The sequence below is a fragment of the Heptranchias perlo genome, chromosome 7 (genome assembly GCF_035084215.1).
Source record: "Heptranchias perlo isolate sHepPer1 chromosome 7, sHepPer1.hap1, whole genome shotgun sequence".
In the NCBI taxonomy this organism is placed as follows: domain Eukaryota; kingdom Metazoa; phylum Chordata; class Chondrichthyes; order Hexanchiformes; family Hexanchidae; genus Heptranchias; species Heptranchias perlo.
In genome coordinates this window covers 69,803,596-69,819,741 of record NC_090331.1, presented here as the reverse complement: position 1 = coordinate 69,819,741, position 16,146 = coordinate 69,803,596, and the positions used below count along the sequence as shown (strand labels likewise).

The following is a 16,146-nucleotide window of genomic DNA, read 5'->3' as shown; positions in this document are numbered from 1 at the left end:
CTGGATAGATGCTACTGCAAACTGCTTGAGACCTTTAGATAGAAAAGGACTTTCATTTAATCCATCTGGAGTGGATTCAAAACCATGTTATACAGACTGTTGAATAAAACCTGTAACAACATTGGCAATGTTTGCAACAAGTAACCAGGTGTAGCTATCCAAGTGGGTTTCTTCCAGCAGGAGAGACTGACGTCGTGGCCCTCAAGGTACTTTTTGATTTGTAAAACAGAAAGTCTTTCTTCTAAACAGGTATTTAAAACATTTGTTTACAGTTTGTCTGAAGAAGTATCTCAGATTGAAAATATTTCCTCCGTAACCAGTCATTACTCCTGGAGTTGTCAACACCATTGACTTCATGTGAATAATGTTAGCGTGGCTTTAAAATCTAAAATACATAAACACCTTCAGGATTAACCCAATGAGAATCAACATGCCATGCAGCCTTCATTCCATCTTTGGTAATATACTTCAGCAGAAGAGCATTGGTCCATGTAGATTGCCTTTCCAATTCTCCCCTGTCTTTCCTGTAAGATATCTCCATATCAAATATAAACTTTAATATCCACAAATCTTTTCTGATGCCAAGAACATGTTTATTTCTTTTATGAAACCCCTTAAAGTTTTCTGTTCAACTACTTGCACTGGCAGTTGTTCCATAGATTGATTATCCTTATACTATAGAATTTTGTCTGAATTGCTTGGAATAACTTTTAGTTTTCCCTTTCCCAAATGTATGTCCCTGGTTCTAGAATGCTATATATAGCAGAAAAAACCTACCTGTTTCACAAATAACACAGTGTTAGTGTGGTCCAGTGATAGCACTGTTTGCTTCTGAGTTAGAAGGTGGTGGGTTCAAACCCCACTTCAAGACTTCAGTCCATAATCTAGGTTCTATGCAGCACTAATGGAGTGCTGCATTGTCAGAGGTGCCATCTTTTGGATGAGACTTTAAACTGAGGTGTTGGATAATTCCTTCCTTATCCTTTTAACAGATTCGAAAAGCTAGACAGTAATATGTCTGACAATTAACTTCATTTATTATTGTTTCAAAACATTCATCTTAAAACTTCATACAGAGCAGTACACATCTAAAACTTACGTGTAAAGAAGTTAACAGTTTATCCAAGCCTGTTCACACTACCTCGTCTTGAAGGTTTTCAAAATTTCCTACTGAGTGAAACATTGTATTCTTTTTTATACCATTTTCTTTCATTGTCTAGTTCTTGCTGGATTCAACTTTACTGGGTGCTTTATGACCCTTAGATCATTGAACAGATTGCTGGACAGTTATGATGAGCCTTATGTCCTGTTACATTGTATCTTTGCTTTCTATTTTTGCTCTTCCCGAACTATAGCTTTTGTTGTACAAGCCTTTGACGTGTAATCCCTTGTAATCTCTATAGTAAAAGGAACCTATTCCTTTAATTATACTGCAGTAATTTCCTTCTTTTGCACTCCCCCCACCAAATGTGATAAATAGCCTGTGTTTTAACCTGACAACCCTTTTAGTTCCATATTATATAATTAATGCCAACTAGTTTATTTATTTAATAAGCTATATTTGCCAATCCTTACAGAACAATGTCTTCGGCCCTGAGATTTATCCTCTCCAATATTATCAGCGTCATTGTGATCAAAATATAGAATTTGTGAGCCCACAGTTTAAACCAATTCTGTGTACATTAGCTGTTCTGTATTAGAATAATGTAAAATCATATCTATATTCTTACATGTGGCGCTATTCAAAAGAGCAGGGGAGTACTCCTGCAGTTCTGGCCAAGCTTTATCCCTCAACCAGCAGCACCAAAAAGAAATTAATTGGTCTGTTATCGCATTGCTGTTTGTGAGATCTTGCTGTGCACAAATTGACTGCTGCATTTGCCTACATATCAACAGTGACTACACTTCAAAATAATTCATTGGCTGTGAAGCACTTTGGGACATTCTAAGGATGAGCAAGTTTCTAAATAAATTTCTTCTTTCCTTGGTTGAGAGGTACCATTCAGCCCATCTAAGTCATCCTTCCATAGAAACACATGCCCCCTCCTGCACTCATGGGTTTAACTGCCTCTTGAATCATTCCAGAGTTTTGCATCCATTGGCTGCCCAGAAGACCATTCCAGCTATTGCATTAAAAACCAATTTATAATTTTAAAAACTTTAATCGAGTTACCCCTTAGTCTTCTTAAGAGAGAAAACTCCCAATGTACACAATCTCTCTTCATAGCTCAGACCTTTAAGTTCTTTTTATCTATTACATTTTAAAACAAACACAACAAAAAACTCGAACACAAGGTTCAGAATCAATAAAACATGAACATTTATTTAATTCTTCTTTTGAACTAAAATGAATCAGTTTGAAGACAGGTTACAGGCAGACCTCAAGACAGTTTCTTTGTAGTCCTTGCTAAGGGTGCAATGATTACTTCACAAAACAACTCAGAATCGCAAATGTTGCAGCCAAGCTAGAAGCATAGTGGGTTGTATAATCATTTAGTATTTATAAGAAAAATAAAAACATTTTAGCTGGATAAATAAAATGAATGAGAAGATAATCATGTTGCCAGATGTACATGGCTTTAAGTACACAGTTGAATAGGTCATATCAGTTGACCCAAACAGGACTAAACTTGTGAATTCTGTGAATCTCAGTGATTGTGGGTGGCAATGATTAATTATTACTCTATAGACTTTCTGCCCATTGACTACAAATGAGTAAAAAAATCTAGCCTGTACTGTTCTTTCAGTGGAACATTATGACTGGGACTAATTGCTGAACCAGCAATACCACAGGATACAATGTTCCCTTTGGCTCTTATTATTATCTTCTTACTAAAATGACAGTGTAATTGTTGCTATTTATATTCATACAAAGAATAAGAGTCATTATCACTGTTGCTACATTTGTAACTTCACATGAGAGGACAGGCAAAAGCACGTTATCTATAGACAAGCATCAGTATGTCATGGAAACATGACTGGGAAATTAAAAACTTCCAATAATTCAGATGGGAACAACTAGCCAACTATTCAAATACACACAAGTGATATTCTCATTTTTCATTCCTAAAATGGGGAATGCCATAAACAGGGTTTATTCCAACCCAATGTACTCTTACTTGGATAAACATTCAAGCTGAGCAATAAAATTGTCACAGCCTATCAGTTCTTAGCACTTGCTGCAGATACTCATGGAGATTTCAGTTATCAACCAATCAGGTGAAGGTGTGAATGCTGCCTCATACTGGCCTGTGATTGGTCTGGCACAAAAAATACAGCAAAGTATAGCTGCAAATTGACAGATGCATGTAAATAAAGGGAATAGTAAAACAGGACTGATCATAGTGATATTATTAGTTCTAAAATAGGACTTTTAATACAATTACAAAGAGCATGTTTAGGACTGTAAATGGTTTTAGTTTTCTTTACATTTGGGATTTTACTGATGAATATCTGTTGGGTTATGAGAGATAGCTCATCATAAAATCCTAAAGATCATCATGTGGGAAATAGTGACAATGAACGAGTTCACTTTATCTGGAAATACATGTATTCAATCAGAGTATTAGGATAATCCCTGCAGTGAACACTAACTCTACCTTGTTTGCTTACAAAATCTTCTATTGTACATTGAACCATGGGCTGGTGCATTGTACAGAAATCCAGCTTCTATCACTTATATGTTCCACAACAAGGGATATTACTGCTTTGCCTCCATTCAACATGTTCCAGCTAGGTTATTGTGGCCGACGTGTGCTGTTGAGTTGTGCTGTAACATTTTCCACAGAAACTTGCTTCATATAAAAAAGTAATGTTCTATTTTCTTCACAAAGCAAAAGTCTATAGAATGAGTTAAAAGCAGAACTGCGTGAATGAGCCGAGTTCCATGATATTAACCTTCCCAAAATGCACAGCACTAAGAACGAGCAATGGTTTCCCTCTGGTGGTGAATAACTGTAGTAGAAATCTGGCCTTCAGTATGCCAGAGACTTACTTGTGAATCAATGATTGAAATTTAGATTTTCTTAAATAGGATGGAATCACCCCATAGTACAATCAAATACCAGTTTAAAAAGGAGGTAGTTATTAACTAAATTAATAACATAACAGCTTGTACTGAGACAAGAAAGTAAACATAAAAAGAGATTAACCCAAACAAATTGTAGTAACTGATGGCCAAAGAATCTACAATGCCACAAAGTGTTTTTTTTCCCTTTCGTCTAATGACATGGGTTGTAAAATCACATTGTACATTGTATGAATGTTTAATGAGTTTGTATGACATTCTTCTGACCACTATTTTAACAAGAGGCATTAACCTATTTATTTTACATGGGCTAATGACTCTGGTAAACAGCAGAGAGAGGAATTACATACCAAAGCCTCAATATTGCACATCAGAATTTCAAGGCTATTGACTTTGAGGATGCTCAGCTGTGCCGTGGGAAAAACAAAAAGGAAAGTTTTCCAAAGTGTACAAATCCACAAATACACATGGATGGCAGTTTGAACATGCTCAGTTATGTTTTTTTGAAACGAGATATTAAAAACAGACAAACCAGTCAAATTGGCGAAAACTCAGATTGTCTCAGTTCAACTGAAACCTGAAAGGTAGCACAGATTTCAGATTCAGATTCATTGTCATCCTTAAATAGACCATCAAGTGATCATTTACGTATTTTCACTTCAGTCAGTTTTCAAATTCCAAAGCAGCAAAAACACCAAGTTACAAAATTGAGATAAAAATAAAAATGAAACATAAATACTTTAAATCGGACATAAAAACTGAGAATGCACATGAAATTACTAACCATCCTTCCTTCTCTTTATCTATCAGGTGCGGATTAACCTGCATCGCATTTACAGCACTTTCTGTTTTAGCTTCAGAAAATAAACCCGGACAAGACCATACAGCTAATCTGGACCTTTTGGATGCTATCAGCAGCTTTTCAGAGGTAAAACGAGTTATGAGATCAAATACATGAGATTGACTTTACATGACTGATGGAACTAAATCTATGAGGCCTTAGCTGTGTTCAGTTTCTCATCCAATGCACTGAATTAGATCTTTGAGTAGCAAGGACTTCATCTCAATCACTGCACCCTCAATTATTGCACACCTTCACTAAGAAAACTACCACATTTAAGATACATGAGTGGGTTAACATTGTATCCTATTGGTCTACTCGGATTCTAGATTAAACATAAGATACAAAATGAACACACCAGTCCAATGAAAACAAGACAACGTGGACAAACTGCACCGGGGCTGGCAGCCATGGCATCTTTTAGAGGAACCGTAAGACTTATTTATAATGTAATAAGATAGACACTAGGTAAGCATAAAGTGGACTGTGTATGAAGCAGCAGTGTTCTTCGTAACAGATGCTCTGGCATTCACTTGCTCTGGCTATGAAGACATGCCATGAGACTGAGCTGAATTCAATCCCTATTATATGACATGTTTCAATCATCACCCATTTCTAAATAGGGACTCCTGTAGAATCTTTGGTCCATTTATTTTGAACATTCACTTAATGGCTCTGTATTATTCAAAGGCACTATTCTTAAGTGAGAAAAGAATGAAACATGCATCATCTATATCAATAATGGGTCAATCCAAAAACAATTTCCGCTTTTGTGTGCAATTATTAACTGTTCATGGAGAGTTCCAAATATGTCAACAGATTTGTGATTACTAATTCAAAAACTGGGAAGAGAAGATATTTTACCTTCTTAAAATGGGGATCAATAAACCACAAAATGATCACTGAGGTCCACATGTTTTCAATGATTCCTGAGTATGTTTCTGCCAGGTTTTTTGTACATTTTGGGGATGATGGGTTTAGCTTCCAGAGTCAGCACAGGGAGTTTGATTTGTTAATATATTTTTGTGTATCATTAGTGCTAGTTATGGGATCTACAGCAAAATCCCCAAAATGACTGTTATATTTTTAAGCTTGACAAAGAGTGTTTACAATGATCTTCAAAAATTCAACAAACAGGTGCTGGGGATCACTTGCACAGATACTTTTAGATAAACACAAGAAGATTTTAAATAATGATTAAACATACTCATGGAGTTTGTCTGATTTCCTGCCCATTTGTTTAAAATTATTTATAGAATGGTGAGATTTGCAGTAAAATATGAGGGGGAGAGGATGGTCCATTAACATTCCTAAGTTATGTTGCACCTTTCTTCCCCAATGCTACAATCAAAATGATGGCTCTGACATCTGTTAGCACCAAAAGTAACATTAGGATGTAATTTACAGGAAATACCTGACTCGCCAGCCACAGTTTTGAACTGTGCTTCTGTGCCTGAAGCAAATATGAATTAAAAAATATTTTGGCATAAGCAGAATGTCTGCACAAACAATAGCATCACACCTGTGCTCAAGTAATGTGTGTATATGCTTGCTATACATGTGATATATATGTGATTCCCTGGAATATTTCTTAATAGAATTTTTCAAATAACTTAACAATATTTATCGTGTATGTTTTATTTTGATGAAGGAATGCAGTCTTACCTCCTGTCTCTTCGAACCAAAATTTGTTCTGATAGGACATTCAAATTTTTGCCTAACACTAAAGATGAGTGCTTCACGTTAGTAGTTCTGATTGCAGTCACCACGGTCCTAGGTTTACTATTGGTTGTGGTGCTCGGAAGTATAATAAAAACACTTATCCCTGGGAGCACTCTTTACAGGATTACTGAACTGGATCAATAGACATGGTACAGAGCTGCTCTTCTGGTCTCTGAAAGCTTGTCTAGGATAAGGTGAATTGGGAGGGATATGTTCACAACAGGACTCTTAAAGGTGCCAGAAGATGGTATTTTTTTTAACACTGTAATCACTGGAATGCTTAATCATGATATTTTCAATCGCTACTTAAAGAAATCATAGGTTACTGCAGTGCTTTACACAATGAGTTAGCTTTGTTACTTGGAGTCCTGATTCCAAAATGGCCTATTAGTATTACTAAGAATCAATCATGTCAATAAAGTCACTTTTTGTTAAATGAACAGTTTTCATCAAAAATAATGTTTGACAAACATGATGCGAGGGCATCATTTTCAAAAGATAACACTGCATCACAGATTCTTCAGGAATGGCTTGGACATTAAATCATTGAAGTTTTAATGATTTTATTTATTGGTATACAAGCCCTTTAAGGTCTTTCTCTCCCTCCACTGCCCCCCCCCCCCCCAAAAAAAAGCCTATTTTAAGATCATTGCTCATATCTGCAAAATGGTTGCAGTTAACCTTCTTAACAATGTGACTTTCAGCAACACTTAAAACACTTTGCTTAACAAAGAAAAAAAATATGGTCATTTTCAGCAAAAAAGTGCCTATTTTCATGAGCTTCTTGATCTGAGGCAAGAAAATATAAAAAGTAATCATTTTTTTAAGACTTAAACTGGCTGAAGTTGCTGCAAGAAAAAGATAAGTTTTGATAGAGCTTGCTACTGCAAAGAATCGCACTCAATAAAATTAAGCTACCACAGTCATTCTATTAGGTATAGACAACACTTTGGTATCAACAGATGTCTCTTGCTTTGTAGGACATGATCTATACTGAGAAACTCTGTCACTGAGGACTACAGATATAGTGGTAGCTAGTTCAGGGGGTGCTGATTGGGAGTTGATTTCAGCTGGTGGTATATTGCCATTGGATTCCATTGGTAGCAGTTTGTCTGTATCATGTGATGAGCCCTGATGTCTGGACTTGCTATGCTGATTTTTAGAGCCATCCTGGGGAGGTCCCTTTCGGCTCCGGTTCCTACCATCATCTGATCTTCCAGGAAAACTACTTCCATTGAGCCTGTGACCTTGCGCTCTAGGGTAGAATCCTCGCCTTTGACCAGAAGGGCCGTTACGTTGATAATTCTACAGGAGAGGATGAAACAAAAGGTTAAAAATTATTACGTTTGATTTAAAATCTGAATAGAGTTCTAATTCAGGTGGCAAAGATGAAGTAAGTAGGGCGTTTGGCTCGCAAAACATTATCTCAATTTTACACAGAGTGTAAAATGTAAGATGAGCAGACCTAACAGATAACAGGCCCATTGGCTCTTCCTGTTTGAATGCCTGAAACCATCAAGCCTTCTGTCTGAGCTTATGGTGGAACTGGGCATTCTAATTTGAAATTGTTGTGCCAGTTGTCCTTTTAACTTGCTGGTGGGTCCTCTCCATGGCTGGGGACATCTTGGCAATTGTTAAAATTTTCTCAAGCACCCTTATTCATATGAAGCATAATAAGCGGGAATTCCAAAACCAGCTTCCTACTCTCATTAACCATCAGGCCTTCCATTTCTTCTCCTGTACTGAGACCCTATTAGTGCAAGTCATGGTTACAAGATTAGTAAATAAGAGATCAGGATTAGATATGGGCCTTGTTAAAGTCATTCAATGTCAGCATTATGGCTATGTTTTTATTATTCTTTTCCAACTAATATAATGATCAAAGTTGATGACTACAGAACCTGTTACTGTTGCAGTGTGACTAGGTCTCAAGATGCACCACTGAGTTTTTACTAACACTATAATTTTTAATTGGATTCATTTGAGAAACAATTAGATGCTGCAAAGGAAAGGCAGTAGCTTGGTATTCTGGAAGGATGAAATTAAATGGGTTGAAGGGCCTTTTCCATCTGAAAGTACCTTGTGCTCTGGATGATTTAAAATTATTTTTGTTTTTTTTTATTCGTTCATGGGATGTGGGTGTCGCTGGCAAGGCCAGCATTTATTGCCCATCCCTAATTGCCTTTAAGAAGGTGGTGGTGAGCCACCTTCTTGAACTGCTGCAGTCCGTGTGGTGAAGGTTCTCCCACAGTGCTGTTAGGGAGGGAGTTCCAGGATTTTGACCCAGCGACAATGAAGGAACGACGATATATTTCCAAGTCGGGATGGTGTGTGACTTGGAGGGGAACGTGCAGTTGGTGTTGTTCCCATGTGCCTGCTGCCCTTGTCCTTCTAGGTGGTAGAGGTCGCGGGTTTGGGAGATACTGTCGAAGAAGCCTTGGCAAATTGCTGCAGTGCATCCTGTGGATGGTACACACTGCACCCACTGTGCGCCGGTGATGAAGGGAGTGAATGTTTAGGGTGGTGGATGGGGTGCCAATCAAGCGGGCTGCTTTGTCCTGGATGGTGTCGAGCTTCTTGAGTGTTGTTGGAGCTGCACTCATCCAGGCAACTGGTCCTCAATATTTTGGGATGGATTACTTTTCTGCTTTGGACACCAAGGCCTATAAATTAATCTCTTTAAAATCTAGTGTAAATTGCTATCAACTGTTTAAGTTCAATTTTAAAGTTTAAATTTTTAAGTTTCTGTCTGGCTTCAGCAGAGAGAGCTGCTGTAGTTAGGTAATTGGTCAGCTGGATTAAACTGGTTCCTGAAATAGGAGCAGGCCTGACTCATCTGAGTTGCAAACAGTAGAAATACAGGGGCCTGTCGTGCAACCAGCAATGAGTGCAATGGAGCACAGAGTACAGCTGAGAGTTTGGTGAAGTGGGGGAAGGAGAAGGAGAAGGAGAAGGAGAAGGAGAAGGAGAAGGAGAAGGAGAAGGAGAAGGAGAAGGAGGTGCTGCTTTGCCTTGCTTTTCCTAACTTTTTCCGCAGAGCAGCGGCGGACCTGAGCAGCAGAAGACTGAGAGTGGGGATAAAAGCAGCAGCAGACCTGCAACAAGAGAAAACTACTGTGCGACGTCACAGGTGAGGCAGGAGAGTCCGAGAGGTGAGCACAGAATAAAAGGACAGTCCGAGAGCGGGAGGAGAGTCTGAGAGGTGAACGCAGTGTAAATCTAAGGCAAGTCATGGCAGCACAGCTCGCACCCGTGATATGCTCCTTCTGTACTATGTGGGAAGTCATGGACACTACCAGTGTCCCTGGCGACCATGTGTACAGGAAGTGTGTCCAGCTGTAGCTACTGGCTAACCGTATTTTGGAGCTGGAACTGCGGGTGGATTCACTGTGGAGCATCCGTGATGCTGAGATTATCATGGATAGCACGTTCAGTGAGGTGGTCACACCGCAGGTAAAGATTACGCAGGCAGAAAGGAAATGGGTGACTGCCAGGCAGAGTAAAAGGACTAGGCAGGTAGAGCAGGAGTCCCCTGGGGCCATCTCCCTCTCAAACAGATATACCGCTTTGGATACTGTTGGGGGAGATGGCTTATTAGGGGAAAGCAGCAAGAGCCAAGTTCGTGGCACCACGGGTGGCTCTGCTGCACAGGAGGGGAGGAATAAGAGTGGCAGGGCTATATTGATAGGGGATTCAATTGTAAGGGGAACAGATAGGCGTTTCTGCGGCCGCAAACGTGACTCCAGGATGGTATGTTGCCTCCCTGGTGCTAGGGTCAAGGATGTCACGGAGCGGCTGCAGGGCATTCTGGAGGGGGAGGGTGAACAGGCAGTAGTCGTGGTCCATATTGGTACCAACGACATAGGTTTAAAAAAAAGGGATGAGGTCCTGCAAGGTGAATTTAAGGAGTTAGGAGATAAATTAAAAAGCAGGATCTCAAAGATAGTGATCTCAGGATTACTACCAGTGCCACGTGCTGGTGAGTATAGGAACAGGAGAATAGACCAGATGAATGCATGGCTGCAGGGATGGTGTAAGAGGGAGGGATTTAGATTCCTGGGACATTGGGACCGGTTCTGGGGAAGGTGGGACCTGTACAAGCGTGACGGGTTACACCCGAGCAGGACCGGGACCAATGTCCTCGCGGGGGTGTTTGCTAGTGCTGTTGGAGAAGGTTTAAACTAGAGTGGCAGGGTGATGGGAACCTGAGCGGGGAGTCAGAAGGGAATAAAGTTGAGAGCAGCAAGAGAGGGGAAGACCCAGGGGAAATTTACAATACAAATAGAACAAACAGTTGTTCAAGAACAAGTGAAAGGGAAAAGCGTAGAGCAGCAGAAAGAAAGTGTACTTCAGGCACTACAGATAAAGTGAAAACTATAAGGCGTAAAGCGATTAACCCAGCATCAAAGCTGAACGTCAGGCTAGGGTGTGTGGCCCAACTAAGAGTTCGATATACAAATGCACGGAGTATAAGGAATAAATTAAATGAACCACAGGTTCAAATTCAAATTGGAGGGTATGACATGATAGCTATTACTGAGACATGGCTGCAGGATGGTCAGGATTGGGAACTAAATATACTGGGTTATAAGGTCTACAGGAGAGACAGGGAAAATGGAAGAGGGGGAGGAGTAGCCTTAGTGATTAGAGATAAAATCACTTCAATGATAAAGGAGGATATAACAAGGGGTAAGCAGCCAACATAGACCTTATGGGTTGAATTTAGAAATAGGAAAGGATCTAAGACTATAGTGGGAGTTGTGTATCGGACCCCTGGCAGCAGCTCTGAAGCGCTAGATTGTATAAATGCAGAGATTAGACAAGCGTGTAACAAAGGCATAGTGGTCTTAATGGGAGACTTTAACCTTCACATAGATTGGGAAAAGCAGACTAGCAACTGTCAGAAAGGTAGTGAATTTCTTGAGTGTGTCTGGGATAGTTTTCTACAGCAGTATGTCCTAGAGGCAACAAGGGGGCAAGCCATACTAGATTTAGTAATGAGTAATGAACCAGATTTAGTTAATGGCTTAACTGTGCGTGAACATCTATCCAATAGTGATCATAACATGATCGAGTTCAATGTAGTGTTTGAAAGGGAAAAAAGTGAATCAGCTGCTAAGATTCTAGACTTGAGTAAGGCCGACTTCAATGGGATGAGACAGAGACTGTCCACAGTAAACTGGGCAAATCTGTTAATGGGTAAAACGACTGATGATCAGTGGGAAATGTTTAAAGAAACATTTAACGTGATACAGAATCGGTTTATACCCCTGAGGGGCAAGAACTCTGCTTGCCAAAAAAAAAAGCCATGGACAACTAAAGAGGTAAGGGACAGTATAAGAGATAAGGAAAGGGCATACAAAAAGGCAAAAAATGGCACAGATCCTGGCGAATGGGAAGGATACAAAGATCAACAAAGGGTCGCAAAACAGATAGTAAGAGTTACAAAAAGAGAGTATGAAAAGAAACTTGCAAGGGATATCAAAACCAAAACGAAGAACTTTTATAGTTATATTAGGAAAAAGAGGGTGGTCAGGAGCAGTGTTGGCCCCTTAAAAACTGAAAGTGGGGATATTGTCATTGACAATGTGGAAATGGCGTACATGTTGAATAATTACTTTGCGTCAGTATTTACAGTAGAAAAAGAGGATAGCATGCCGGAAATCCCAAGTAAACTAATATTGAATCGGGGACAGGGACTCGATAAAATAAGTAAAGCAACAGTAATGAAGAAAATAATAGCACTAAAGAGTGACAAATCCCCAGGACCAGATGGTTTCCATCCCAAGGTTTTAAAGGAAGTAGGTGAGCAGATTGCAGATGCCCTAACTATAATCTTTCAAAGTTCTCTAGATTGGAAAATTGCACATGCCACTCCGCTTTTTAAGAAAGGAGGGAGAGGGAAACCAGGGAATTATAGTGCAGTTAGCCTAACATCTGTTGTGGGGAAAATGCTGGAGTCTATAATTAAGGATAGGGTGACTGAGAATTTTCAGTTAATCAGAGAGAGCCAGCATGGATTTGTGAAAGGTTGGTCATGCCTGACAAACCTGATTGAATTTTTTGAAGAGGTGACTAAAGTAGTGGACAGGGGAATGTCAATGGATGTTATTTATATGGACTTCCACAAGGCATTTGATAAAGTCCCACAAAAGAGACTGTTAGCTAAGATAGATGCCCATGGAATCGAGGGAAAAGTATGGACTTGGTTAGGAAGTTGGCTGAGCGAAAGGCGACAGAGAGTAGGGATAAGGGGTAGGTACTCACATTGGAGTCCCGCAGGGATCTGTTTTGGGCCTCAATTATTCACAATATTTATTAATGACTTAGATGAAGGCATAGAAAGTCTCATATCTAAGTTTGCCGATGACACAAAGATTGGTGGCATTGTAAGCAGTGTAGATGAAAACATAAAATTACAAAGCGATATTGGTAGATTAGGTGAATGGGCAAAACTGTGGCAAATGGAATTCAATGTAGACAAATGTGAGGTCATCCACTTTAGAACAAAAAAGGACAGAACAGGGTACTTTCTAAATGGTAAAAAGTTAAAAACAGTGGCTGTCCAAAGGGACTTAGGGGTTCAGGTACATAGATCATTGAAGTGTCATGAACAGGTGCAGAAAATCATCAAGAAGGCTAATGGAATGTTGGCCTTTATATCTAGAGGACTAGAGTACAAGGGGGCAGAAGTTATGCTGCAGCTATACAAAACCCTGGTTAGACCGCACCTGGAGTACTGTGAGCAGTTCTGGGCACTGCACCTTCGGAAGGACATATTGGCCTTGGAGGGAGTGCAGCGTAGGTTTACGAGAATGATACCCGGACTTCAAGGGTTAAATTATGAGGAGAGATTACACAAATTGGGGTTGTATTCTCTAGAGTTTAGAAGGTTATGGGGTGATCTGATCAAAGTTTATAAGATATTAAGGGGAACAGATAGGGTGGATAGAGAGAAACTACTTCCGCTGGTTGGGGATTCTAGGAGTAAGGGACACAGTCTAAAAATTAGAGCCAGACCTTTCAGGAGTGAGATTAGAAAACATTTCGACACACAAAGGGTGGTAGAAGTTTGGAACTCTCTTCCGCAAACGGCAATTGATACTAGCTCAATTGCTAAATTTAAATCTGAGACAGATAGCTTTCTGGCAACCAAAGGTATTAAGGGATTTGGGCCAAAGGCAGGTATATGGAGTTAGATCACAGATCAGCCATGATCTTATCAAATGGCGGATAAAGCACGAGGGGCTGAATGGCCTACTCCTGTTCCTATGTTCCTAAATTCGGCTGCCTTGCGGCAGTGCCCCCGCCTGAAACAGGCGGTAAGCCCTTTGCATATGCAAATAAAGGGCCTAACATCTGTTTGAGGCTCCACTGCAACATTGGTTTGCCCTGAGGCTGCACTCAGGAAAACCAGGTCTGCATGCAGCCTAACAGACGACCCATAGGCTGCAACCAACAAGGTAAGCTTTTCAAAAATACTTCACTCAATTATGAAGCCAGTTGGAGCAGGAGTGTTTCTGCCGACCCCACATTCAAAAAACGCAGTCCACTACCTCCCCACCGATCACCGCCCCTACCTCCCCACGATCACCGCCCCTACCTCCCCACGATCACCGCCCCTACCTCCCCACGATCACCGCCCCTACCTCCCCACCGATCACCGCCCCTACCTCCCCACCGATCACCGCCACTACCTCCCCACCGATCACCGCCGCTACCTCCCCACCGATCACCGCCGCTACCTCCCCACCGATCACCGCCGCGACCCCCCCACCGATCACCGCCGCTACCTCCCCACCGATCACCGCCACTACCTCCCCACCGATCACCGCCACTACCTCCCCACCGATCACCTCCACTACCTCCCCACCGATCACCGCCCCTACCTCCCCACCGATCACCGCCTCTACCTCCCCACCGATCACCGCCACTACCTCCCCACCGATCACCGCCACTACCTCCCCACCGATCACCGCCACTACCTCCCCACCGATCACCGCCACTACCTCCCCACCGATCACCGCCGCAACCTCCCCACCGATCACCGCCTCTACCTCCCCACCGATCACCGCCTCTACCTCCCCACCGATCACCGCCTCTACCTCCCCACCGATCACCGCCTCTACCTCCCCACCGATCACCGCCTCTACCTCCCCACCGATCACCGCCACTACCTCCCCACCGATCACCGCCTCTACCTCCCCACCGATCACCGCCTCTACCTCCCCACCGATCACCGCCTCTACCTCCCCACCGATCACCGCCACTACCTCCCCACCGATCACCGCCTCTACCTCCCCACCGATCACCGCCTCTACCTCCCCACCGATCACCGCCTCTACCTCCCCACCGATCACCGCCACTACCTCCCCACCGATCACCGCCTCTACCTCCCCACCGATCACCGCCACTACCGCCCCACCGATCACCGCCCCTACCTCCCCACGATCACCGCCCCTACCTCCCCACGATCACCGCCCCTACCTCCCCACCGATCATCGCCTCTACCTCCCCACCGATCACCGCTGCCATCTCCCACCGATCACCGCCACTACCTCCCCACCGATCACCGCCACTACCTCCCCACCGATCACCGCCACTACCTCCCCACCGATCACCGCCACTACCTCCCCACCGATCACCGCCACTACCTCCCCACCGATCATCGCCTCTACCTCCCCACCGATCACCGCTGCCATCTCCCACCGATCACCGCCACTACCTCCCCACCGATCACCGCCACTACCTCCCCACCGATCACCGCCTCTACCTCCCCACCGATCACCGCCTCTACCTCCCCACCGATCACCGCCACTACCTCCCCACCGATCACCGCCTCTACCTCCCCACCGATCACCGCCTCTACCTCCCCACCGATCATCGCCTCTACCTCCCCACCGATCACCGCCACTACCTCCCCACCGATCACCGCCACTACCTCCCCACCGATCACCGCCACTACCTCCCCACCGATCATCGCCTCTACCTCCCCACCGATCACCGCTGCCATCTCCCACCGATCACCGCCACTACCTCCCCACCGATCACCGCCTCTACCTCCCCACCGATCACCGCCTCTACCTCCCCACCGATCACCGCCTCTACCTCCCCACCGATCACCGCCTCTACCTCCCCACCGATCACCGCCACTACCTCCCCACCGATCACCGCCACTACCTCCCCACCGATCACCGCCACTACCTCCCCACCGATCATCGCCTCTACCTCCCCACCGATCACCGCTGCCATCTCCCACCGATCACCGCCACTACCTCCCCACCGATCACCGCCTCTACCTCCCCACCGATCACCGCCACTACCTCCCCACCGATCACCGCCACTACCTCCCCACCGATCATCGCCTCTACCTCCCCACCGATCACCGCTGCCATCTCCCACCGATCACCGCCACTACCTCCCCACCGATCACCGCCTCTACCTCCCCACCGATCACCGCCTCTACCTCCCCACCGATCACCGCCACTACCTCCCCACTGATCACCACCTTTACCTCCCCACTGATCACCACTGCACCGATCACTAATCACCGCCG

General features: G+C 43.1%; 1 protein-coding gene across 1 annotated transcript in view; it reads right to left on the bottom strand.

Annotated features, from left to right (window-relative positions):
- Nucleotides 1-7,246: 7,246 nt before the first annotated feature.
- The window catches only part of LOC137323344 (SPATS2-like protein), a 139,985-nt gene continuing 131,085 nt past the window's right edge, over nucleotides 7,247-16,146 (bottom strand). The window contains exon 12 of the mRNA XM_067986827.1: nucleotides 7,247-7,895. Coding sequence (XP_067842928.1) covers nucleotides 7,500-7,895 — 396 coding nt within the window. The 3' untranslated portion in view covers nucleotides 7,247-7,499. The remainder of the gene's footprint in view (nucleotides 7,896-16,146) is intronic.